Below are 24,982 nucleotides of genomic sequence, written 5' to 3'. Positions count from 1 at the left end.
GCACTCTAAACCTTGTGTTTAGACACCTATCCTGTGACAAACCTAAGCCAACAAGAACAGATGAAAACTGTTCCTTTTCATTCATATTAATACAAACCTTGTCCAAATTGTCAGAGCTGCTTAAAAAAGTAGAATCCTCAGGCCTAGTATACGCAAAGCCTTTAAATTGCTATTATAGTTATTCTAAACTACAAAATTATTTTATGGATCACTAATAGGAAATTACATTTAAATTATATTAAACTCAGCTGAAAGCAATAATTTGACAGATCAACCTTCCCTCATTCCTGATCCTATTTTTAAGTTTGTTCCACGTGCCTTCATGTATTTGCTCGTCATTTACTACAATTTTCCTATCAATAACCAACTTACTTCCAGTCCAGTTTGATACCCTCCATTAATGGGGCTACCCTAGAATTTCACTATCTTCTGATCACTTCCACATTGCTTGATTCTACTATTCAATCCTGTATGGTAGTACAGTTAATTCATGTATTACAGAAGTCTATATTTACTCACAAACCACCCTATTATTCCACATTGGCCATAAACCTGGGTGGATGTTCTTTTCACCCCCTCCTCCTCACCACCTGATAGAAAAACCAAAGGTGACACTAGCAATTACAGCAATGGCAATATTTGACATACTATTATGGTTCAGGATTAGCATGCAAGCAGACAGTCAAAAGTTTCCAATTATGCACTTTGTAGGTTTCAAATCACAGCAGTTCAAAAATACGTCTGTACTCCACCTATCAGTCCTCGTGTGAGTCACACATTATCTTGCTGTACACTTGAGTTTGGCTGTAACTTGTTAAAATGACTTTATCCATTTGTCAGAACATAAATTCTTTCATACACTATTCAAGCAACAAAAACCTTCCGAAAATTGGCATTTCACTTTTGAAATAAATATTACACTATTTTTTAAAAAGCAAATTTGTATCCAGCCCATTTGTTATTCCTGTTCTATCATTTCTTCTCATCTCTACCTTGCCAGTTCAGACTATACAGATACGTGCAAAGTGAAACAAAAAACAATTCCAAGTGGGTGAAGATGTTGGTAGGAAAGAAAAAACGTGTACTACGCAAACACCTGCGAATAGCTCCTACCAATTACACAACTTTCCTCCAAATAAAAACAAACAGGAACTGCGCAACAACCCGTATCAGTACAAGACTACTTACTTCTGAGTCAGAGGTCTGATTCATTCCAACCCAACATGACTGAAGTCTCTTTTCTGTGTCAGGTTTAAAGATCCCACTTCAAATGAATTTGATATGTCACTCCGGCTCTTAATCGTCAAGATTCCAAGAACAAAACTATATCAAGTTTACTCATACACTGCCAAGTCTCATTCAGGTAGAGTTGCTGTTTTGCGAAATGGTGCTCTGAAATTGAGTTCTGGTGTATTACTGCACACATTAGATGGAGCTTTGTGTTCCACTGTGTGTAATCAATGGATGGGCAATGTTGGGTGCCAAAGTGATACTGTTCATTTCCCAGACTTTACCTCCTTCACTGAGGAATTAAAGCTGTTTTCAAAATCTTAGATTTCACATTTGTTCCACTTCCTTTATGATGCTGACTCTTCATGTCAGTTTACCAACGTACCTCTCGTGGCAAGTCTATTATGTCGCACATACAAGGTCATCCAGTGAATGTCAAGCCATATTGGATCACAGAACAAAAACTGAAACTGATCTATCCCCATCCGATATAAAGACTTGAGTATGCCAGCAATTCAACCAGTAGTAAGTTGCTGTTCTTTTTTGATGAGGGAAATGCAGTTCGTGCATTTTGGACTTTAAAAAGATCTTTGATAAAGTGCCACATAATAGATGTCATCATGACTGACACAGAAAATTGGCTAAAGTGAAAGAAACAGTAGTAGTGAACAGATTTCCCACATACAAATCAATGGTATAGGGCAATTCCCCAGGGATCAGTATGAGGATCGCCACATTTCTTAATATTCATTAATGACTTGGACTTGGGTGTGCATGGTGCAATTTCCAAATCTGCTGATGACACAAAACCTGAGGGCATAGAGAACTGTGAGGAGAATAGTAATACATCCTTAGGATATCAGCAATTGGTAGAGTAAGCAGATCCATGGCAGATGAAACTTAAGGAACAATGCAGAGTGTTGAGTTGTAAGGAGAATAAAATGAGGCAAGATAAACTGAAAGACATATATCCTGAAAGTGTGTAGGAACAAAGAAGTTTAGGATTATGTGCACAGACTGTTGAAAATGGCAGGGCAGAAACAGTTAAAAACCATACAAGATCCTGGGCTTCATAAGCAGGTAAAGTACACGTGTAAGGAAGCCAAGATGAAATCTTGTTTAAAAAAAGTAGTTCAGCCATTACTAGTGTATTGCACCTAATTCTGGACACCATAATTTTGAAAAGACAAAGCTCTTACAGAAAGGATGCAGAAGAGATTTACTCAAATGAGTGTCCCAACGACACACCAACAGGCAAATATTTTATGAAACTGAACACTTAGGTGTGACCATATGAACTAGTAATTTAGATCTGCATCATCGGTCATTAGGAAATGTTTCCAATGCTGTAATCAGTAGTTCTGTAAGGACTTAGCTACTGTTCAAAAATGTATACCGTTTCCTACTTAGGTTGGTAACTATTATTTAACGGTCAAGATGAAAATATTGTTAATAAAAATGATTTTTGTATTATTAATATAGTTGCACAGGTTTCCTTGACACTTTTGGAAATAAGAGGTTTTCTTCTAGTGTACTTTGGTGATGTTTTGTACTGAGAGATTACCTCATCTTCTGTACTTGGGTTACTCAATACAGGACAACAGAAGGTTGGTATGTAGCTGCAAAGCATTAATTCGATAGCATCAAAAACCACGAGAGCAAAGCTGCAAGAATACATCAGCTAGCAGAATCTTTCATATCTTTTAAGCCTGAAAAATATTTTAACCTATTAGGTGATAGCACACACACTTCATAAAGTTGCAGAACAGAATTTCTATATTTTACTCCTGACGTTGCCAGGAGATATACACCATACTTTATACATGAAATCTGTAATTATTGAACCTATTTGGGTTGTTTAAAAAAAAACAATTTAAGCAAAGCGAGCTATTTCAGGCGCAGGGAGAGCAGGAACCGAACTGAAACTGTTCACCCAACATCTAACCCCCAGCACTCCTGAGATATCCTCAGCATCAATACTTCACGCTTCTGAAGGTCCAAACTAACGCACATGCAAGAAACACCTTTAACCACAAAACCTGCATTTCAACACACCTTAACAAACAGGCAAAAATCATAGAATCGTAAACGCATTCAGCACAGAAACGGGCCCTATCAGCCCACTTTGTCCATGCCGACCATGATGCTTATCTACACCATTTGTGTCTGCATTAGGCCTGTGCCCTTCCTGTCTAAGTACCTTCCCAAACACCTTTTAGACATTGTAATTGTATCTGCCTCTACACCTCCTTTGGTAGCTCGTTCCAAATATTCACCACCCTCTGTGGGGAGAAACCTACCTCACAGATCTCTTTTAAATTTCTTCCCCTCACTTTAAACCTGTGTCCTCTAGTTCTACACTCCCCTGCCTGGGAAAATGATTCTACTTATCTATCCCCACATAATTTTACAAACATCTATAAGATCATCCCTCAACTTCCTACGCTTCAGTAAGAATAATCCCAGCCTGTTCAATTTCTCCTTATAACTACTCCATAGTCCAGGATGTTGCCCTCTATTCTAGGGCATGGTTCAGGATGTTGCCCTCTATGTCCTATCGAAATTTAACTTCCCAAAGTACATTACCTCACACTTGTCTGGATTAAGTTCCATCTGTCACGGCTCTGCCCAACTTTCCAGCTGATCCATGTCTCATTGTATCCTTAGGCAACATTCTTTGCCATCTACAACTGCACCAATTTGTGAGGCATTGCAAACTTACTAATCGTACCTTACATTCTCATCCAATTGCAAACAAAGGTCCCAGCACCGATCCTGTGATACACAACTTGTCTCCCTTGCTCAAATCCATGCTGACTCCTCTTAATTAGTCTGTTTTTCCAAGTGAACATAAATCCTGTCCCTCAGAATGTTCTCCAACAACTTCCCTACCACTGATGCAAGGCTCACCAACTTTTAATTTCTAGGCTTATCCCTACTGCCCCTTTTGAACAAGGGGGCAAAATTAGCTATCCTTTAGTCTTCTGGTACCTCACCTGTGGCTAACAAAGATGCAAAGGTCTCTGTCAGAGCCCCAGCTATCTCCTCCTTTGCTTCCATTGACATCCTGGGATAGATCCCATCAGGCCCTGGTGATTTATCCACCCTAATATTCTCCAATATTTCTTGCACTTCCTCCTTCCTGATTATAAGCATGCTCAAAATATTAGCACACCTGTCCTTAACTCTCCAAACTCCATCAGAAATCTTTCATAAATACACTAGCCTATTTAATCCCTTTTTGGATCACCATGCCCACCCACTAATCAAACAACCCAGTTTTAAATCTTACAACTTTCAATGATGTTGAATTCTTATTCTTGTTCTTAATCGATTCATCCCATAACGGTTATAAAAGCAGTCTTCCATCCTAAACTACTCAGTTTTTCAAACATTAATGAAATTTTGGCTGAACAATGACTGCCGATTGCATTAAAAACAGCGTAATGCTCAACTTGTGTCTCTTTTCCAGAAACAATGCAACAACAAAAAGATTTTGCAGGAAGGATAAAAGAGAGCAATTGTTAACAATTAAGAACACTGATAGCCACTCAGTAAGTTACTTCAAACTTGAAGTACTTCCAGGCATCTGTTCTTGATGCTGCTCATGGTACAGTAGTGTCAAATAGACCAAATATAGATGATTAATAGCATCTCCCAAGTTAATCTTAGTTAAAAAAAACCATAATTGGCCTAAGGATCCTGAAATTAGGCACTAAAGAAACAAATATTCTAAAAACTCCTAATCTGGGTCAAAGCCTAGTGATCCCTGAAGGAAATGTAGATGTAGTTGTTAAAGGGGGTAGATCAGGTCCTATTGTGAGAGTTGCACTAACAAATAACAGTTTGAGGCATCTGTTTAACTGCACCTAAATTAAGGTCAGAGGGAGTGGGGAGTGTTAAAAAGATTGGCAGGACTTAAACATTAAAAATTGTTTGTCATCTGGTTTATTCAAATTGGATTGTCAGGATAATTCTGTTTATTGGTATGCCTCCATTTTCCTCAATTCTAATTGGCCATTTCTGAGTTCTTACCATAGTTCTAAAAATGAACAATGAAAGATGAATGATAAAAATAATTCAACAGCAGCTTCACAAGCCACACCCGCTCACCAAATGCTACTGCTTAGCTTAGAGTACGTACAAATACAAAATGGTTCCTTCCCCGATCGCTTCCTACCAAAGAAACCTTCCATAAAACAAAAAGATAGAAAACGGCCAAAATCTCACTGCCACCCCAGGATTACACTAAAGTTATTAGATTAATAAAATGTGAATTACCACATCCTCCCAGGAAGCAAAGTACAGAGGTATTGGCAAAAGGCTTCAGTTTCATTTACAATATATCAGCATGGACTTCCAAAATTCTCAAACTACACAAAATAAAAGGACCTGCACTGGAATTGCAATTGTCACCTTGTTTCAGTATAGCATCCTCAATCTATTAAGATATGTTTTAGCCCACATCTGTCCCTGCCAGATTTAGTGTTGCATTCAACTTCTTCGCAACCTAGAATCAAAACTGCTGGACTACCAATGTTTGCAGAAAATAATAGTCTGTGTGTAAGCAATCATCCTGCATTATTATATTGAATTTGGAGTAAGTCCTCTCAAATCATTACCTGTGTTACAGCAGCAATACATTTGCAGTTCACACATTTTCATGCACACCACAGGAATGCTTCAACCTTTCTTCTGATGCACATGCAAGGATATTGTTTCACAACAAAACTCAATGTGCAAAATGTACAATTATATCTGCCAAAAAAGTAAAGGACATTCCAAAATTTTGTCACAGTTTGTAAAGACCCAGGGAATGATCTTGATTTCACACCAAATTCCAAAAATACAGTACCCACTTGATATTTTTCTATTGTCTTTCACTGTTACTGAAATGTTCATTCCCGTCAATTAACCTTCAGGACATTTTGCAAAGGTACTTCAGATCAGGAGTACCAAAAGTTAGCAATATACTCAAACTTTTCACCACTTAAACCTAGCACAGAAATATGTTATGAAATTGACTCAGCAATAAAGTGAAGTAAAAGACTTCCTCTTGGAGGAGACATAAGAGACTGCAGATATTGTAATCTGGAGCAAAAAAAACAAACTGCTGGAGGAACTCAGCAGGTCCAGCAGCATCTGTGGAGACAAAGGGATAATTGATGCTTGGGGTCAAGCTCCTACATCAGGACTTCTCTTGGAGAAATTCACTTTGTTGTAAGACCAGGCCTTGGTAATAAGTCACTGTATTTTCATCATAACTACATCAGAGGAAGTTAAACGACTTCTGACCCACGCTTTGTTAGGCATGCAGTAGAGAAAGCTGTGGTCTTACTGCCTGCCACAATTTCTTTTAAACAACAAGCTTTTGATGGCATCATTGTGATCAACAAGTTGAACAGAGAACAGATGTTTATCCCAAAGGAGAAATGTCACTTCGAGCAATTTCTTGCAAATGCAATGGAAAAGGTATAGAAGCTATCCAATAGTTAAAACAGAATGAACTAGTTTGCAAATAATAAAATCTATGTTTACATGCTCAAAAAACATAGTCCGATAAAAGCACATAATAATCCCATCTTGCTTTGAACATTACTGTTGTATTAAAATACAAGGTGCAGTACCACATAGTTGTGTGCATGGGATCAATCCCCTACTCTTATTCACACCAAACAGCTGCTACATTTTTCTTGGATGTAGGTAATGAAGTGTACCCTGCTTGCCACCCAATTAGGACATAGACCATTATATGGAAACAGCAACATGCATTTTTTTTTAATGCTTATAATACACAAAATGCTGCAAGGTGTTTAAACAGGAAGATCATCAGACAAAATTTGACATCAACACAAAGATGTTAGGACAGATATCCAAAAATCTGTCCAAAGAGATCAGTTTGAAGTCTTGTATTGAGGACAAGAGAGAAGCAGAAATGGAGAGGTTTGGTGAGGAACAGCCAAAATTAAGAGCCTGGACAGCTCATAGCCACCAACTGCACAGCCAAGGAAATGGGGACAGAGTAGGTGCACAAGAAAACTGATGCTTAGAGAGTTGTAATACTGGGGTACTTTACATAGTGGGGTTTGAGGTAGGGAGTAATGAAGGAAGGGGCAGCATTGTCATAGATAAATCAAGATGTTCCTAGGTCAGGAGCCAATGTAGGTCAGTATGCATTAGTAATAACAACAGGTTGAGAGATAAGCGATACGTGAAGGGGTGCATAGATAACAGTGCTAGGCCAGAGAAGAGAGCCCATTTCAAGATACACTATGGCTGGACAAGAATGGAACCAGATGAAGGCACTCCTACCAAGGCTTAATATGGTTTGTTCAATAGTGCCAAAGAATTCTGACAGGTTGAAGTGGACAAAGGAAAACTGCTTTGAATGTTTATGGAACCAAACACTAAGTAAGAGGAACAAAATAAAACAATTACATTACGATTTCTAAGGATATTTGACCAAAGTGAAGCTGTACCTTATTTACAGAGTTTCCACAGTTTGTCTTGCATTCCTCATGCTCTACCTTGATGGCTTTATGGTCCTGTCTCTCAACACTGACAGATTCATGTTTACTTCTCTTCTTTTTCTCCCTTTTTTGCTTGCGAGCCATTGCTGATTCAGCAGCCAAAGCCTGCTGCTCATTTAGAAGATCCCCGCAGAGCGAGGACTCAAATAGTGCCTTGCCATTGTGGTAAGTTTTAGTTATTCGCAGCTTGATCTCTGGAGAGCCCGTCTTCTTTGGGGTGACAGGTTCAGGAACAGGTGGAGAGGGCACTTTTTCTTGAATTTCAGGTTGTTTCACCAAGTAGTTTTCCTCTAGGTAATAGTCACTGGAGCCAAAATTCCTATATGTGCCATAACCATTGGCAGACCCATTGGGGAGTTGGGAATATGCTGGGTATTTGCTTGGTGATTCATACATATTAACGCTCGAGTAGCCATTGGTAACTGGTGGAATAGTATCAGCTCCAGAAGCAGGATAGGTAAAGCCTTGTTGTAGGGAAGCCTCGTACGATTGCCCTCTGTCTTCCCCGATGCCACCGCTGGCATTCAGGACGTCAGGAACCTGCCTCATATTGGCTGAATCAATAAGTTGTTGCGGCAGTTGAATCGTGTTTCCCATGATACCTTTCATGAATGTGAAGGAGAAATCCATCGTGTTGCCCCAGCATCCTCAACTTTCCCTCTCTCCTGTTGAGCCTATGGAATGATGACAAATGTACGCTGTTAATCTTCACACACCATGAGCTGAACAAGTGCAACTCGCAACAAAGTTCCAGCTAAAATAAGACATGCACAACACAATGCATAACTTCATATCATTCACCCAATTCACAGCAATATACAAGTCAGCAAAAATTATTTTGACTGAGGACAGCAAATACTTGAATTTTTATTCCATGAATGCTCAAGATTTTGTATACTCAAGGTTTCGAACTCTTCCATTATATTCCAGTTCTTCCTAAAAATGATTAGACCTCAACCCCAACAACTGATCGTGTGATCTGACAATTCAGTGAATTACCATTTAAATAAAAGATGCAAAGTAATGAACATTTAAAACATTTTAACTCTTGAAGGCAGTAATACAACAACTGGTTATTCATAAGAAATTTTGGGCAGAAGAAACCCATAAATCTACTTCCTAAATTCAAGCACTCTGGGACATTTTCCTACATAGAAGGCTTGTTGTCGTTTGGTCCCATTTCCTGGCTCTGCACATATCCTTTTACATTGTTATTATTTCAGTGCTTCCTATTTAATGGTATGACTGACTTGGCTTCAATAGCTCTTTGTGGTAAAGTTGTCCACATGGCAGAAAATGGGCGTGAAAAATTCCCACTCACCACAAATGAAGTTTATGCCAGCTTTTTCTTACTAATTTCGTGACCAATAGAAATCATTTAGAACTTGGAGGAGTTTGAATATTTTGTTTAGATTTCTGCATCCTCACCCCCTATACTCTCTAACAAATTTTTGCTCCACCAAATACTGGTCTTTCCATAGAACAATACCATCTCATCCTGAGTATCACTCTTGAGAAACACCATTGTCCATTGCTAAGCTAAACAGTTGTCCATTGCAATCATAGGGAACGCAAGACTCCCTGCAATGTTTACAACTGTAGTTAAACTGAGAAAAAAACAAGGAAAGGGATAGCAAACTGACTGCTTGCTCTGCTCCATTGTTATTGATGTGCAAGTGATTGCCATAAGGCAAAAGCTGTGTGGTTGCAGCTTTCTTTATCCACATGTATAACCATAGGTGAAACACCAACACCAAAGTACAAGATGTATTGCAGTCTAGTGAATAACTGGGATCAAAAACACATAGTACAAAGAAAGAGTGAACCAGAGTCTTCCATGGCAAAATTACTTAAAATCTAATATACTGCTACAGGGAAAGCATGCTTTGTATCCAATTAGTCTCAGGTTGTAATCTTAGGGAAAGCAATGCACCGCAAGGGGCCAAGTTTTAAATGGAGCAGAGTAGAAGAAAGGCTTTAGTACACACCTGCACAGGTGAGCCAAGGGATTAATATGTATTCCATCACCTAACGAGTTTTGTCGATAGTTTAACTTTCAGGGGTCATGTGATGTGCAGCTTATTCATGGTACCCAAACTCTACACTGTTGAGATTAAAAATCTGAAATGCACTTCATATTATCTAATGTGAAACCCTGTTTGTACTTTGCTCGATTGCAGCCTTTCTCCCAAAATCTGTTAATCTGTGTTCAACTTTTACACACTAATAAATAAAACATGAAACAAATTGTTAGTATTAGAGATACAATTTGAAAATGTCATGCCCACGAGTAACAAGCTGCGGCATTTATAATTTACTGAAAATAATTTAAAAATCATGAACCTGAAGCATTTATTATCCTCATTATCACAGGCATACTAGCCCAAAGGAAATACCCCAAAATCAGTGGTTTAGAAACTTAGTGTCTAATGGAAGCAAGGGATTTGCAAATGCCATTGAAAATGGGAATTTTCCTTCTCCGATTCACTGAATTACAACAAAGCAGCAAGTATTTTCCTAACATGCGGAAAATAGGGAAGGATGGGGGGGGGGGGTGATGGGAAGGAAAATATAGAAATGATACAAAGATATCTTCCTTTAAATATGTGATAATCTTCAAAGAGAAAAACAGGAAATCCCATCTTCAACGACCCAGATAAAACATGAAATCAAAACAAAATGTAAATACTAAGCAGTGTGGTTTATAAGACTCCAGATACAATCATTGCTGAACATTTTGTTTTAAAATATATAAATCTCTGACATTTCAGAAGCTGACTCCTTATCAAAACATTTTGAAGCAATTTTGTTGGAATCGATGCACTTCCTTTTCCCTTCTACTATGCATGCCTATCCATTCATTTCCATGCAGAAGATGCAAGGAGAACTGCTGAGAGGCTTTTCTATTTTTAAAATGACAGCTAAAAATGGCAGGCAAACTGCAAAACTTCACAGCACCACTTATGCAACAAAGATGTTGCTATAATCCAATAAGGAGTTACATAAAAGGTAATATATCAACTGTCAATCTTATTCCATTATCAATGAGAAAACTGACATGCAGGAAAATTAAATTTCAAATGTGGAATTCTAAAATGCTCCCTTCAAAAATAAAAAAAATCAATTTGTTGGAAATGACTCATTTTATAAATAGAAGGGAAGTATAATATAACCATTTTCAACACATTATAACTGACAAATCAAATTGCAGAGTCTGGCCCCTTCATATTGAATTAAACTCTGCCAATACGTCTTCCATAATTTCCAAATATGCTGCTATCCTTCAATCAGTTCCCAGCAATGCAATGCTCCCTTCATAATAACATCTTAGCAATCATGCAAAGTACTGATGAGCAATGTTTTAAATAAAACTCAAACAGTTCCTTTTATTTTGTTTCTTTCCTCAAAATAAAGTGAAGCATGACTTGCATTTACTTAGTTTCAATCAGACCACCATTTCATATTGTCAGGTGTACAGAATTCCCTACAGGTCTTATTTGGGCTATTCAAACATTCAAAGCAACTTAATGGGTTAATGCACCAGCGTAATGTTAATCCCCAGATACGAAGCAAGTACTCAACAGTCAAATCAATACAAAGCTGCCTTATTCAAAATTTTTAAGCAACTTGGAATTATTGGGGGTAAATCCAAGTCTAGAGACACAAGTACTTCCTCTCACTTCTATACAGCAACTCCCCAGGTTATGAATGTTTTTCAAGCTAGTAATAAAAATAAAAAAGTGTTTCATGGCGTTCATGAATGACTGGATACAGTATATATTCCATTAGTTTAATTATGGGGAGGGTTAGCATGATTATTCAATGAAATGAAAAATTATAGCAAGTGTATGTTGAGTGATACAATATGGGTAGCTATAGAAAATGGATGTTTCTGACTTAGAGAAATCAGCTTACAGACAGGTCTCAGGAATGGAACCCTTACATAAACCGGGGACTACCATTACCCTTCCCCCTCTCCCACACACACTCTCAGTCCTGATGCGGAGTCTCGACCTGAAACGTCAACTCTCTGCCTCCACAGATGCTGTTCAACCCACTAAGTTCTTCCAGCAGCTTATTTTTTGCTCTAAATCCAAGTCTAATTGGGTGAAAGTGATAGTAGTTGCACAGCAACAGGATTTGGGGTTATGAAATGGATGGTGTAAACAATCAGGCCTTGCTCTGCTGATCATGACAGCTCCTGCTGGAATGTATAGTTATACAGAAATCAGGTACTTCCAGAGGGAAGAGAGAAAATTGGATTGTGAAGAAAGTGGGAGTGGGGCATTTGGGGGGGGGGGGGGCGGTGAAGGAGGAATAAATGGAAAATTTCAAACAGCTGAAAGCTACAAGGAGACACATTGCCAGATAATGATAATGCAAATTGATGGTTTGCTTCAGTGAGCAACACTTGCATTCTTGTGGTACAAAACAGAATCCAAGAAAGAAATTAAAGAATTCAAAGCACTGCAAGGCATCAAGTAAAATGGTAGTAAACAACTCTTTGATGGTATGCTTCTTCATCGCTGTTTGCCTTCTGCAAGCAGAAAATGTTCATGCTTAAATGTCTCACTTTCCTGACACACTGCATTTTCTCTGCCCAAAAGGGTGGGAAAAAAAAAGCTGTTCATGGGTTTTGTGCTAGACTGCTGAGCTGCACAGAATGACTCAGCTGCTCGCATTCCCTCCCTCTCTCCCTACAAGAGACCAAGAACATGGGCATGCATGACTTCTGAGCACGAAGCCACATCCTTTCAGCATCACCTGCCCCATTCAAGCACAACATTTTTAAGTAACAAAGGTAGAACAGATAGAGCAAAACCACAGCTGCATCCTTCTCCTTGGAATGAAACAAAATCATTTTCTAAAACAAAACCAAAACTGGGCTTTTGTAAGATGACCCTGGAATTGTAGGCATCAGAAGTATTACTTTGCTGTGAATGCTATAAACCAGACATCATGACATAATATTCAACAAAAAAAGCACAATATGAAAAATAAAATTTGTCTTTTCTTAAACTAAGATGATCAAATGATTTTTACTTTCCAAATCTCAGATGGACAAAGAATGTCTATAATTTGTTGCTTTGCCATAAAGGAAACAGCTAGGCATCCTGAACCGGAGGTGAAAAAAATTTCTGAAGCTCCGATGGTTTGGATAATACCTTTTTGGACAAGCTAATATTGAAAGAACTTTTATCAATTTCAATAATTAGCTTGTAGCCACTCTGAAGAACTTTAATCATTTTACAACAATCCAGTTCAATAGTGCTTCTCCAGGAAGCTAAATTATCACAGTGTCTTATTACATATCAAGGTATCTTTTTACTTTCTCCAAACAACAGTGCCACTTTGTTGCATAATATTAAAGGCTTCAATGAATACTATATACTGTCTAAAGATTTATAAAAATGCAGAATTTGGTAAAGGACCTTGTTGTTCCATTTTCCCCACTCTTTGAATATTTCCATAGAGGAGCCATAACAAGGCAGGATGAGGTTCCACATCATCTTGTGCCAACTACCATCCCTCATTTATAACCTGAATGACATACGTCAATTTCCAATGTCATCTGCAAAATATTGTTTGTTTACTAAACACTACATTCAGGAGTATCTGCAAATCATGCCAAAGCAGCATCAAGTGGTTAAGGTTTCTATAATTGTCTTGGCAAGAACAAGACCAGTACGGCACAATGCTCTTGTTCTTCCTGGATAAACAACATTTTAAGTGGAAATCAAAAAGTTATAAATTTTGTATCTGACAGTTATCTTAAAAGCACACAAAATTTCTTTAATATGATAATCAATGACACGAAGGAAAACTGAAGTCTGAATAAATGTCTTTACATGGATGATTTGAAGAATTCATGTGAAGACATAAAATCTCTAATGGGTCAATTGAGAGCCAAGAAGAGTCGGTAAAATAGCAACAGGATAACCAAAAGGGCATAGCTAATTAAGAAACAAAGACAAAGAGCTTCCTTGCTATATGTAGGCAATACTTTTCTGTCATCATAAAAGACTGTTACTAATAATACAGGAATGGGAGAGGTAGTAGAGCAATTAGAGAGCATAATAACTGATTTAAAAAGGGCACTCAAAAGGATTCGAGTGCTCAAGGTCATGAAGGCACCCAGTCTGAATTGGATGCATCCTTGGTTGCACAGAAAAATAAGGATGGAAACATAGGAGATCCTAGCCATAGTATTTCAGTTTCCTTAGTGTGCAAAAGTGGTGCAAGGGAGTTGAAGGATTACAAATGTTACACTCCCATTCCAAAGAGGAGAAAATGGTTCAACCTGATACCTTGCAGCAGTTGGCCCAATATTGACTGTAGGGAAATTTGATGAGATAATCCGTTGAAATTTATCAATATAATTTGAAAAAATATGAATTAAATAAGAATCAGACAGAACTAGTTAAACACAAGTCATGTGTTTAACTACAAAACAAAACCAATTTTTGCTTTTTGATGATATTATGATCAAGGTTGATACAACAGAAATGGATTTTCAAAATTGGTTTGATATTGTAGAATTTGATAAGGCACGTTACTGAAATGGAAGTCCACAGAATTAAACAGGTAATGGCAGCACAAATACAAAGCTGCTGAACTGACATAAATAAGAGTTGTAATGAATAGTTTCATTTTCACATTGAAGAACAGTATCACGGCTGCTGTTCTTTTTGTTAGGTGGATTGGATGTGGACATACAATGCATAATTACAAAATCTGCGATGATACAAAACTCAGAAATACAGTAAATAGTGAGGAAAATAAGGAGCAGATTGAGCTGATACATGGCGAATAAAATTTAATGTGTAAAGTGAGACATTTTGCAAAGGAAGAGGCATTATAAACTGACAAACACGTACTAACAAATTTGAAGTTGAGGTCTGGAAGAAGATCTGTGGGTACACATACACAAATATGATGGTAGCAAGAAAAATTGAGGTTTATTAAAAAGATATCCAACAACTTGGTCCTTAGTAGAGCCATAGAATAAAAGACAAGCTATGCTGGAACTTCATAAGTCACTTGTTAGGTCTCAGTTAGAACTTGGTACTTGATTCTGGACAGAATGCTTCAGGAAGGATGGCAAGGCCTTGGAAAGAGTGCAGATATGATTTACTACAATGGTACCAAGAATGCAGGACTTGGTACCATTGTAGTAAATCATACTACAATGGTAGTGTACAGTATGAGAGTGTTCATGAGCAGAAAAGGTTAAGTGGAGACCTGACGGAAATTGCCAACTATAAAGGGTTTTGAAAAAGTAAATAATGATAACCAGTTTCATCCAGCACAGGGGGGATTTGGGGGAGGGGGGTGGTGGTTGATAGCCCAAAGACAGATTTACTACAACTGGCAAAGTGGCCAAAAAGGAAATAAGATTATATAAGATTATTCTTGAAGCATTGCTATGTAGAATCTAGGCTGAAGGAATATTGGAAGCAGATTTAAAAATTGTACCTAAAGGGAATTGGATACCTAATGAGGAGCTAAAAATCTTCAGGTACATGTAATAACAGCAAGCATATAGGATTATTTGCACAGATCTTTCAAATGGACACTTTAAGGTGAGCAGTCTCCTGTTTTGCACGGTTTTAAAAAGAAAACAGGTACAGAAGGAAATACAGAATATATTTATTATATAAAGCTACACAAGCTCACATATATACAACAAACTGCATCAGCAAATATCAATTTCATTGCACAATCATCCCTCACTATACTATTTTTTTGTTTAAATGACAATCAGCACAGTTATCACCCCCATCGTAATCATCCTTAAAATTCGTACAGATAAGCATGAACAGCAAAAGTGAAGGAGGCAGCAGCATCACCTGGCAAAAGCACTTATTTCAATAATCTCACAGGCATAATAGATCTTTCCCCGGACAATTCTGGCAACATTTGCAACACCATATTAAATTGTAATTCAAAAGAAAAAAAACACAGAAATCTTAAATCCCTTGAAGAGCAGAAGGGAGAAAAAAACGTTGATTACCAGGAACAAAAAAATGGAATTGGGATTTTGAAATAAAATTTCAACTTCATTTTGTGTCCCCAGTTAGCAAGAGAGACAAGTAACAGCAATATGGCTGCCATTGGCCCTTTAAATCCGGCACTGTAGCCTCCTTTCTCCATCCTCACCCCAATAGGAAAGACAATCCCAACCTTAGAGAAATGTTGACTGAAAAACAAATATTTTTATGGTACAGTGTGTTTCTGTAGGTGAGGGGGAGGAGAGAGTGTGAGGGGGGAGATATAATGAGGATAAATGAGAGTGTAAATACTACCTGCAGTTTGTTCCATTCTAATCAGACCCAGAGAGGCTCAGCTTGATGGGGATTCACACTAAATCAGTCCAGCAAGGGGGACAGGATGTCCAGGCCGCTTCCAGTTTAAAGGGAACTGCTCTGTACCTCAGCTCCGCTCTTGCTCAGCTGCCCGGGTCTCCATTCTCGGCTGCTGGGCGGGGAGGACGGTGCCGGCTGTGCGTTGCTAAGGAACGGAGGGAAGGAAGGACGGGCCGGGCCGGGCCGGGCGGGGAGCTGGGGCTCGGAGCCGCCGATGCTCAGCGTTGTTATTGCCGTTTCTCTCGCTGCCGCACAAAGGCCCCGGCAGCGCATTCAGCGCCCAAAACGCCGCGCTCCCATTGGCCGCAACGCCCTGCACAGCCCGCTCGGCCTCACGGGAAATGTAGTCCCCTCGCTCCCTGCAGGCCCGGAGGCGCATTCAGCGCCCAAACCTCCCCGTGTTCCCATTGGCCGCGGCGCACTGCACAGGCCGCTCGGCATCATGGGAAATGTAGTTCTACTCTCCCTCTCACTCACTCACACACAAGGTTATACTTCTCACTACCAGCACTGATAAATCTCACACGCACACCCGTCCTAAAAAGGCCAAGTCAAAACAGGGTGCACTTCAGTGCAAGGTTGAGAGAATGCTGCACTGTCAGAGATGCCCTCTTTGGGGATGAAAAGTTAAACTCTTCTGAAAGGTAATTGAACTGAAATATTTCCTCCCTCCGCAGGTCCTACCGAGAGTGACACATACTTTCTGTTTTGCTGTAGGTTTCCAGCATCTCACTTTAACATAAAGGCCAAATGCAAAGTGCTGCCCACTCTCAGGTGCTCATTAAATTGCTCTTAACTAAAGGTGCATGCAAGATTTAAAATTTGAGCTCTTTTCAAGGGGTTCCTTTATTATACACAACATATAAAGTATCCTTCTCGTGCTCAGTGACTATTGGGAAGGGAGCCATCCCGAATGGTCCCTCAGCTATACACCATGGAAGTTCAAAGCTCATTTATACTTTGTTCATATTGCTTTACCAATGTGCCGAGGAAATACTGGAATATCAGAGGTCCCCTCATTTAGATATAATGTTAAACATGGGTCTGGCCTTTCAGGTGAGCATGATAGATCCCACAGCAATATTTTGAAGAATAATGGAATCCTGTTAACCCCCCACTAAAATAACTAAAACAGTTTGTCAATATTACATTGCTTTTGCTTGTGAATTGCTGTGCCTAAATTAATTATGTTGCAACAGTGACTACCACTTTATAAAAGGTACTTCGTTGGCTTAAAGCACTTTGGAACATCCGGTAAAGTGCTCTAAAAATGCATATCTTTCTTTCTTTCTCATTCTCCCTCTCCTCTGAAAGGTGCAATTTTCTACCTCTACTACCCCTCATCAATCCCTCTGCCCATCCCAAGATGAGACAATAGCTGTTGGTTTGAAAGCTGACTGACAATGGAATAGAATTTCACTTTACCTCTGAGGCTTAAAACCACACAGCTGGCAGATAAAGACCTGTGAAATATCATTCAGAACATAGAACAGTACAGAACAGGAACAGGCCCTTCAGCCCATGATGTTGAACCAAACTAATTAAACTAGTAATTAAATGCCTAACTAAACACATCCCTTCTGCCTACGCAATGCCCATTTCCCTCCATTTTCTGCACATTCATGTGCCTTTCTAAGAGCCTCTTAAACACCTCTATCGTATCTGCCTCCACCACCACCCTTGGCAGCACATTCCAGGCACTCACCACACTCTGTGTAAAAAAAACTTGCCCCACACTCCTCCTTTGAACTTACATCCTCTCACCTTAAATGCATGCCCTCTAGTGTTAGACATTTTGACCATGGGAAAAAGATATTCTCTTAAGATATTTATTCATTAGTCACATTTATATCGAAATGCACAGTGAAATGCGTCTTTTTGCATTACCAGTTGAAGGACAGGACCTCCAGGGTTGCAATCTCAGGATTGCTACCCGTGCCACATGTTAGTGAGCCTAGAAATAGGAGGATCATGCAGCTAAATACGTGGCTAAGAAGATGGTGCAGGAGGCAGGGCTTCATGTTCCTAGACAATTGGGCCTTGTTCCAGGGAAGGTGGGACCTGTTCCGACGGGACGGTTTGCACCTGAACTGGAGGGGGACTAACATACTTGCGGGTAGGTTTGCTAGTGCTGCTCCGGGGGGTTTAAACTAGATTTGCAGGGGGAGGGGAGTGTTAGAGTAGATAGTGAGGTGGAGGAAGATAATGGACATGCGAGGACTGCAGGTGTAGACAGAAATCAAAGGTTTGTATGTGATTAGAAATGTTCTAAGGTTCATCTATTTCAATGCAAGGAGTATTGTAGGTAAGGTAGATGAGCTTAATGCGCGGATTGGCACGTGGGATTACGACATTATTGCTATTAGTGAGACCTGGTTGCAGGCGGGGCAGGACTGGCAGAATTGTTCCGGGATTTCGTAGTTTCAGATGTGATAGAGGGGGAGGGACGAAAGAGGGTGGAGTGGCGTTACTAGTCAGGGAAAATATCACAGCTGTGTGGAGACAGGACAGCCTGGAGGGCTCGTCTACTGAGGCCATATGGGTGGAGCTGAGGAACAGGAAATGTGTGGCCACATTAATAGGGTTGTATTATAGACTGCCCAATAGTCAGAGAGAATTAGAGGAACAAATCTGTTGTGAGATAGCAGGCCAATGTAAGAAACAGAAAGTTGTAATAGTAGGGGATTTTAACTTTCCACATATTGACTGGGACTCCCACACTGTGAAAGGGCTGGATGGCTTAGAAGTTGTCAAATGTGTTCAGGAAAGTTTTCTAAGTCAATATATAGAGGTATCAATGAGAGAGAATGCAATACTTGATCTCCTATTAGGGAACCAGACAGGTCAGGTGACAGAAGTATGCGTAGGTGAGCATTTTGGGTCCAGTGACCATAATGTCATTAGTTTCAAGTTAATTATGGATAAGGATAGGTCTGGTCCTTGAGTTGAGATTCTAAATTGGAGAAAGGCCAATTTTGTGGAAATGAGAAAGGATCTAGGAAAAGTGGATTGGGATAAGTTGTTTTCTGGCAAGGATGTGTTCAGTAAGTGGAAGGCCTTCAAAGGCGAAATTTTGAGAGTGCAGAGTTTGCATGTTCCTGCCAGGATTAAAGGCAAAGTTAACAAGCATAGGGAACCTTGGTTTTCAAAAGATATTGGTGCTCTGGTTAAGAAAAAGAGAGAGGTGTATAGCAGGTATAGGCAACTAGGAACAAATGAGGTACTTGAAGAGTATAGAAAGTGTAAGAAAATACTAGAAAAGGAAATCAGGAAGGCAAAAAGACGACATGAGGCTGCTTTGGCAGATAATGTGAAGGTAAACTCAAAGGGTTTCTACAAGTATACGAAGAGTAAAAGGATAGTAAGGGACAAAATTGGTCCCCTAGAAGATCAGAGTGGTTGCCTATGTGTGGAGCCTCAGGAGATGGGGGAGATCTTAAACAGTATTTTTTGCATCAGTATTTACTCAGGAAACGGGCATGGAGGATATTGAAGGAAGGGAAACGAGCAGTAGGGTCATGGAACATATAGAGATTAAAGAGGAGGAGGTGCTTGCTGCTTTACAGTTAATAAAGGTAGATAAATCCCCCAGGCCTGACAAGATATTTCCTTGGACCTTGAGAGAGACTAGTGTAGAAATTGCAGGGGCCCTAGCGGATATATTTAAAATGTCCTTAGCCACGGGTGCGGTGCCGGAGGACTGGAGGGTAGCTCATGTTGTTCCGTTGTTTAAAAAAGGCTCTAAAGGTAAACCAGGTAATTACAGGCCAGTGAGCCTGATGTCAGTAGTAGGTAAATTATTGGAAGGTGTTCTGAGAGATCGGATATACAAGGGCTGATTAAGGATAGTCAGCATGGCTTTGTGTGTGGTAGGTCGTGTTTAACGAATCTTGTAGAGTTTTTTGAGGAGGTTACCAAGAAAGTAGATGAAGGAAAGGCTGTGGATGTTGTCTACATGGACTTTAGTAAGGCCTTTGACAAGGTCCCACATGGGAGGTTAGTTCATAAGGTTCAGTCACTAGGTATCCATGGAAAGGTTATAAACTGGATTCGAAATTGGCTGTGTGGGAGAAGACAGAGAGTGGTAGTGGATGATTGTTTCTCAGACTGGAGGCCTGTGACTAGTGGTGTGCCTCAGGGATCTGTGCTGGGGCCACTGTTGTTTGTTGTCTATATCAATGATCTAGATGATAATGTGGTAAATTGGATCAGTAAGTTTGCTGATGACACTAAGATTGGAGGCGTAGTGGACAGCGAAGAAGGATTTCAAAGCTTGCAGAGGGATCTGAACCAACTGGAAGAATGGGCCAGAAAATGGCAGGTGGAATTTAATGCAGACAAGTGTGAGGTGTTGCACTTTGGAAGGACAAATCAAGGTAGGACATACACAGTAAATGGTAGGGCACTGAGGAGTGCGGAGGAACAAAGGGATCTGGGAGTTCAGGTACATAATTCCCTGAAAGTGGTGTCACAGGTAGACAGGGTTGTAAAAAAGGCTATTGGCATCCTGGCATTCATAAATCAAAGTATTGAGTCTAGGAGTTAGGATGTTATGGTGAGGTTGTATAAGTCACTGGTGAGGCCAAATTTGGAGTATTGTGTGCAGTTCTGGTCACCTAACTATAGGAAGGATATCAGTAAGATTGAAAGAGTGCAGAGGAGATTTACTAGAATGTTGCTGGGTCTTCAGGAGTTGAGTTACGGGGAAAAATTGAACAGGTTAGGACTTTATTCCTTGGAGTGTAGAAGAATGAGGGGAGATTTGATAGAGGTTTACAAAATTATGAGGGGCATAGACAGAGTTAATGCGCGTAGGCTCTTTCCACCTAGATTAGGAGAGATAAGTACGAGAGGACATGGCTTTAGGGTGAAAGGGGAAAGGTTTAGGGGGAACATTAGGGGGATCTTCTTCACTCAGAGAGTGGTGGGAGTATGGAACGGACTGCCATCTGATGAGTAAGTGTGGGCTCACTCTTAAGCTTTAAGAATAAATTGGATAGATACATGGACGGGAGAGGTCTGGAGGGTTATGGACTGGGTGCAGGTAAGTGGGACTAGCGGAATAATGTTTCGGCACAGACTAGAAGGGTCGAATGGCCTGTTTTTCTGTGCTGTAGTGTTCTATGGTTCTATCTATGTCTCTGATAATCTTATAAACTTCTAACAGGTCTCACCTCAGCCTCTGCTGCTCCAGAGAAAACAACCCAAGTTTGTCTAACCTCTCCTCATAGTACATGCCCTCTAATCCAGGCAGCATCCTGGTAAACTTCTACACCCTCTCCAAAGCTAGGCAGAAGAAAAGTAAGTGACATTTCAGTGTCAAAAAAATCTTTTCACCACTCCCACATTCCGTATTATTCTTTTGAAAACACAATTTCATGAGTGGTTTTGGGTATTATCGAGGTCACCTAGTAACTTGCCTGGAAGAGCCATTGGCCAGTTGGTCTAAGTATCAGAATCAGGTTTATTATCACTGACATATAGTGTGAAAGTTGTTGTTTTGTGGCAGCAGTACAGTGCAAGACATAAAGACATAAAAATTACTATAAGTCATAAAAATAAATAAATAGTGCAAAAGAGGAGCAATGAGGTAGTGTTCATGGGTTCATGAACCACTCAGAAATCTGATGGCGGAGGGGAAGAAGCTGATCCTGAAACATTGAGTGTGGGTCTTCAGGCTCCTGTACCTCCTGCCTAGTGGTAGTAATGTGAAGAGGGCATGTCCCAGATGATGATGGTCCTTAAGTGATGGATGCTGCCTTCTTGAGGCAGCGCCTGTTGAAGATGTCCTCAATGGTGGGGAAGGTTATGCCCGTGATGGAGCTGGCTGAGTCTACAGCTCTCTGCAGCCTCTTTCAATCCTGTGCACTGGAGCCTCCACACTAGGTGGTGATGCAACCAGTCAGCATGTTATTTGACAGGAGAATACCTGTTTTTGTCCTTTGCAATCAGCACTTTGTTTCTTTCCCCTGCTCCACCAGTTCCCTTGCTTTAACTCCATTCCTCTCTGATAACAGCCTCAAATTGAATCCTTAGCAACCCTGGTGCACATTTGACACTGAGACCATGTACCCATCCCATCCCTAAAACCACCTCTGTAACATTAACTGACCTCAATCCTGCCTCAGTTAATCAGCTGCTGAAGCTCTCATTCAGCAGCTAAGCATCATCATCTCCTCCAGCCTTTTAACTTTCTGAAAATAAAGGACTAATTCTTGTTCCTTTCTAATTCACAACTTTAATCAATCCACCATAATTGGTTGTGCCTTCAGCTGCCAAGTCTCTTTCTCTAAACCTCTTCACTTTACCTCCTTTATAAATTTCACGAAATATATATCAGTGATAATAAACCTGATTCTGATTCCTTAAAACGTAACTATTTGACCCAGCATTGAGCCACCTTCTCTAAAATTGCCTCTATCCTTAGGTGTAAGTTTTTGTTTGATAATATCCCTGTGAAGCATGGGATATTTTGCTATTTCAACAGTGCCGTAGAAATGGAAGTTGTTGTTATTTTCTGCACAGGCCATGAACACCTTATTCCAGTTAACCACCTGAGAAAATTGTGGCTGAATCCCCCCCTAACTCAATCGTAGATGAAGGTGACTAGCACAAAATGAGTCCTGTTTTTATCTCTATCTTGCCTCCCTGATGGATTAGGTCTCATTATTTTTCAAACAATTCAATATGAGAGGAAAATACAAAGAAAACATGCATTTTGTATATCACTCTTCATGCCCTCAGGGCATAGCAGGTTAATTAGTTTTGAAAATGCAGTCACTGTTATGTAAGCAACAGCTCACATGACAGTTGCAAACTGCATATAGCAAGGCCCAATTAAAACATAAGGAAAAAAGTATTATCAGTATTTCTAATTGAGGGTTAAAGTTGGCCAGGGCTCAGGAAAGTTCCCAATCCTTCTTTGAAAAGATCTTTAATTTCTACCTGAGAAGCAGATGTGTCTCATCAAAAGCACCTTCAGATAAGCACCTTATAAGTTGAGTAGGCACAGTCTTTTCCCCAGGGTAGGGGAGTCGGAAACTAGAGGGTATTGGTTTAAAGTGAAAGGGAACAGATTTAAAAGGGAACTGAGGGGCAAGTTTTTCACACAGGGTGGTGCACATATGGAACGAGCTGCCAGAGGAAGCGGTAGAGGCGGGTTTAATTAAGATATTTAAAAGACATTTGGAAAGGTTCATGGGATAGAGGGATAAGGGCCAAATGCAGGAAAATGGGACAAGCTCAGTTAGGCATCTTGGTTAGCATGGAAGAGTTGGGCCGAGGGCCTGTTTTCCATGCTGCATAGCTCTATGATTCTATGACACTATGATGGCATTGTATTCCTTCAGCCTCACACTTACAGCCCAGTTTGAGTGCGATAGACATGGTTGGTTTGAAATGGAGGCAAGAGTCTGAAAACAAAACTAACATTAGTTGCTTGTATTGTCAGCTTCTGTCTCATAGCTCTTGGAGATGAGAAAACATAAATTGTCAGGTTTTTCCATGTCATTGACTTTACCAAACCATTTATTTATTTATTCACAGGGGACTGGCAAGGCTGCCATTTATTCTCCATCCCTAAGTAGACCTATACTGAGCAGCTTGCTGGGCCAGCTCACATCAGGTAAGGACAGCAGATTTCATTCCCTGAAGGACTTTAATAAACCAGGTTCATTTTTACAACAATTCAGTAATTTCATGGTTATCATTTACTTATAAGAGTTGAACATAATTTCCCCTGTTTCTCAGGTAGGAATTCCTGGAACAATAGTCTGAGCCTTCAGATATCTGTCCTATAATTAACCACCATGCTGCTGTATCCCCAATTTGACAAGTTTACTTCACTGCTACTGCTGACCATGCCTGCACTAGCAGCACTTTTACCTGTGGCGACTGAGCTGTGTAAATCAGCAGCTCTTGATCAATAAGACACACAGCTGATTCAAGATCTGTCTGGTATATTTGTAACGGTGCTCACTTCTCAGAGTGAAGTAGTTCAAATTAGTTCATATTTTTTCACCAAAATGAATTGATTGTTGTGTATAGATTACAAAGAATAACACCTCTGTGAATTCTTAACTTTTTTGGAATAGGAAATAAGACTTTTCAATGTAAATTGTAATGGGTTTTGTCTGTTTTTTTGTTTGTGCAGGTTAATAGCTAGAGGGTCTGTACCTCTAGAAGTGCCTTTTAATAGTGTACACCACTCAGAGTTATCTGCATACATTAACACTGCCATCCAGTCATTCTAAAATTACAATTATTAAACATGCCTTATGTTGCCACTCAGCAGAAACCTACAAATAAACTTACAAAATATTTCCTTTTGTTTATGGATGGTATCCAATATATGGAGATAGAGATTACATGAAACAATCAATTTTTTAAAAAATAGTTTTTGCCTTTTATTTAATGATATTTAAAAGTTAAATATATAAGTTTACTCAAAGTAAGTTTGCTCATTCTCATAGGGTACTGCTTGAGGCCTTGAGACGCAAAAAGCCTAATTAATTTTTTTTTCTATTTTGGGAATTAACAAGTTCTGATGTTGTAGTTATTGAAGACTAGTCATGGGTGTGAAATGTCAGCACCAAAATTTGACAAAGTTCTCATTCCACTGCAGCAAGCACCAATTTCTGATCAAATGAATTCTGAAAATATACTCACAGTACTTTGGCATGCATGAAGCTATTTGAAGGTCTTTGTAACAAGTTCACGAAAGAGGTGTATCCTGTATGAAGTTGCCTAATTCAATGTACTATACATTATCTGGCTTAATAAGTCAGTTGCACTCCTGTTGTCGTTGGTAGGCTACTAAATGTTCTACTTTTTCAAAGTTAATCTGAAGCGGGACTT

At 39.6% G+C, this 24,982-nt stretch overlaps 2 protein-coding genes across 5 annotated transcripts in view; one reads left to right on the top strand and one right to left on the bottom strand.

The window, feature by feature from the left end:
* Window positions 1–16,407, bottom strand: part of nsd3 (nuclear receptor binding SET domain protein 3) — a 72,718-nt gene extending 56,311 nt beyond the window's left edge. For 3 of the 4 annotated variants that reach the window (XR_007958367.1, XM_052040881.1, XM_052040883.1), the window contains exons 1-2: window positions 16,067–16,407; window positions 7,710–8,434 (exon numbers count right to left, since the gene is read on the bottom strand). Coding sequence is in view for 3 of the 4 variants with exons in the window: in XM_052040881.1 (XP_051896841.1) it covers window positions 7,710–8,390 (681 nt within the window). In the remaining variant the exon portion in view is untranslated. The remainder of the gene's footprint in view (window positions 1–7,709; window positions 8,435–16,066) is intronic. The other variant, XM_052040882.1, reaches the window with a different exon arrangement.
* A 4,886-nt stretch (window positions 16,408–21,293) lies between these two features.
* Window positions 21,294–24,982, top strand: part of letm2 (leucine zipper-EF-hand containing transmembrane protein 2) — a 56,991-nt gene continuing 53,302 nt past the window's right edge. The window contains exons 1-2 of the mRNA XM_052041195.1: window positions 21,294–21,427; window positions 23,672–23,750. The gene's annotated coding sequence lies outside the window, so the exon portion shown is untranslated. The remainder of the gene's footprint in view (window positions 21,428–23,671; window positions 23,751–24,982) is intronic.

Source organism: Pristis pectinata, chromosome 29 (assembly GCF_009764475.1).
Source record: "Pristis pectinata isolate sPriPec2 chromosome 29, sPriPec2.1.pri, whole genome shotgun sequence".
NCBI lineage: Eukaryota > Metazoa > Chordata > Chondrichthyes > Rhinopristiformes > Pristidae > Pristis > Pristis pectinata.
Note: the sequence above shows the minus strand (reverse complement) of the source record. Positions and strands in the feature narration are given on the sequence as shown.